Here is a 2,318-nt window from a genome sequence, read left to right as displayed (position 1 = left end):
GCGGGGCGCGGCGGCCCCGGGCCCGTCACCTGCGGCTCCGTGGTGAAGCTGCTCAATGTGAGGCACAACGTGCGGCTGCACTCGCACGATGTGCGCTACGGCTCCGGTAACGGACGCGCCCTCCCGCTCCGTCCCCCGCGTTTCCCTTGTTGGGCTGAGCTGGGTGTGATGGTGGTTCTCCCTCCTCCGCAGGCAGTGGGCAGCAGTCGGTGACCGGGGTGTCGGCGGCGGATGACGGGAACAGCTACTGGCGGGTGCGGGCCCGCACGGCCGCCGTGTGCCAGCGGGGCACGCCGGTGCGCTGCGGGCAGGCCATCCGCCTCACGCACCTGGGCACCGGCCGCAACCTGCACAGCCACCGCTTCACCTCGCCGCTCTCCGGGAACCAGGTACCGCCCGGGCATTACCAGCCCTGCGCCCCGGGCTCCGTGTCTTTCCCTGGGCATAACGGGGCCCGCCTTGTCACTCGGGTCTTGGCGGGTCTCCTGAGTCCGTGCTGTGTTGTGTCTGTCGCTACCCATCCCGCCTGAGTTCCCTTGTCCCCCATGTTACTGCCAGCCCCACCTTATTCCCCAGTCAGTCTCCTGGGTTGTCCCGACCAGATCCACCATATGTCTACTAGCATTTCCTAATTCCTGGCCCCAGCTGTGTCCCCCATGTCCCCACCGGTCCCACCTTGTTCTCCAGTTCAGACTGGGTTTCTCCTCATGCTGGGTCCCTGCCAGTTTTACCTTGTTCCCCACTCCCTAGCAACTCCCTAATACCCTGCCAGTGCCTGAATGCCAACCAGACCCTGCAAGTCCCAACAGAGCCCCAGTCACAACCAGGTCCCTCCTAGGCTCAGCCCCTTTCTCTGCCCACCTCTGCACTCCCCTTTTTTTCATCCTGGCCCCCAAACGAGCTCTTCTTCACCCCCAGGAGGTGAGTGCATTCGGGGAGGCCGGCGAGGGTGACTACCTGGATGACTGGACAGTGGTGTGCAGTGGGACCTACTGGGTGCGGGACGACGAGGTGCGATTCCAGCACACCTCCACCGACGTCTTCCTCTCGGTGACCGGGGAGCAGTACGGGCGGCCCATCCACGGGCAGAAGGAGGTGCACGGCATGGCCACCTCTAGCCAGAATAACTACTGGAAGGTGATGGAGGGCATCTTCATGCAGCCCAGCGAGGCCCTCCAAATGGAGCAGTACCACGCCGAGTTGTGAGGGACAGACAGACCGACGCTGAGCTTCTGGGTGTTGCCCTGCTGTGTTTGGGACTGCTGAGCCCAGGGGATGGCTCCTGTCCCCACCCTGGAACTGACACACAGCACTGACAGCAGGCCCACAGCACAAAGCAGATCCCAATGTCCTGAATTCAATGTTCAGTAGTTTCCATTGTCCCAAATCTGACACTAAACAGGTCCCAGTGTCCAGACCTGACTGAAAACAGCTTCCAGCACCCTAAAACCACTACAAAGCAGATCCCAATGTCCAGACCTGACCACAACAGAGCCCAACATCCTAGATCGGCACAAAGCAGGTCTGAACATCCCAAATTAGTACAATGCCAAGCCAAACATCCAGATGTGACCCAAAACAAATTCACAAACTCTCACCCTCTCCCTTTGCAGCTCGCTCTGTCCAAGGACCCGCCCCTTAAAGAACTGCTGTCCCTAGGAGCTGTACCCCTTGCTGTACTCCAAACTGTTCCTTGTGCCCTGCGAGGACCTGGGGCCATAAAAGTGCTGAACTCTGCCCTGTAGTGTGACTGTTTGTGTGGGGGATGCAGGGGACATCTGGCACTGGGGGCCAGACCTGGTCTCATCTGCACTTGCACCATCCTGGTGCTGCCCCTGGTGTCACCCACTTGCCTCATCCCAGTGCCCCTGGTGTCACCCCCCTGCTCCTCACTCCATTTCAGTGCTGGACCTGCTGTCATCCCCCTCACTCCATCCCAGTGCCAGACCAGGTGTCCTCTCCCCATTCTGGTGCTGCCCTGCTGTCCCCATCCCAGTGTCCCTGCTGTCCCCATGCCAGTGCTGCCCTGGTGTCCCTACTGTCTCCATGCTGGTGCCACTGCAATACATCCCTGTCACCATCCGTGTCCCCATCCCAGTGCTGCCCTGGTGTCACTGTTGTCCCCATCCCAATGTCCCCACTGTCTCCGTGCTGGTGCTGCCGCGGTGCATCCCCATCCGTGTCCCCATCCCAGTGTCCCGCTGTCTACATCCCGGTGCCGTGCCGGTGTCCCTCTGTCCCTCTGTCCCTCCATCCCAAGTCCCCATGCTGGTATCACCACTGTCCCCATGCTGGTGCGGCTCCGGTGTCCCTCTGTC

The 2,318-nt window shown here is 61.4% G+C and overlaps 1 protein-coding gene across 1 annotated transcript; it reads left to right on the top strand.

Annotated features, from left to right (window-relative positions):
- Positions 1-3: 3 nt before the first annotated feature.
- SDF2 (stromal cell derived factor 2) lies at positions 4-1,737 on the top strand (the record flags this gene model as incomplete). The annotated part of the gene is made up of 3 exons (XM_015646215.1): positions 4-106; positions 193-389; positions 919-1,737. Coding segments are annotated over 3 exons (588 nt in total), but the record flags the coding sequence as incomplete, so codon positions are not given.
- Between the last annotated feature and the right edge of the window lie 581 nt (positions 1,738-2,318).

Source organism: Parus major, chromosome 19, assembly GCF_001522545.3.
Source record: "Parus major isolate Abel chromosome 19, Parus_major1.1, whole genome shotgun sequence".
NCBI classification, from domain to species: Eukaryota; Metazoa; Chordata; class Aves; order Passeriformes; family Paridae; genus Parus; species Parus major.
This window is presented reverse-complemented; position numbering and strand designations above follow the sequence as displayed.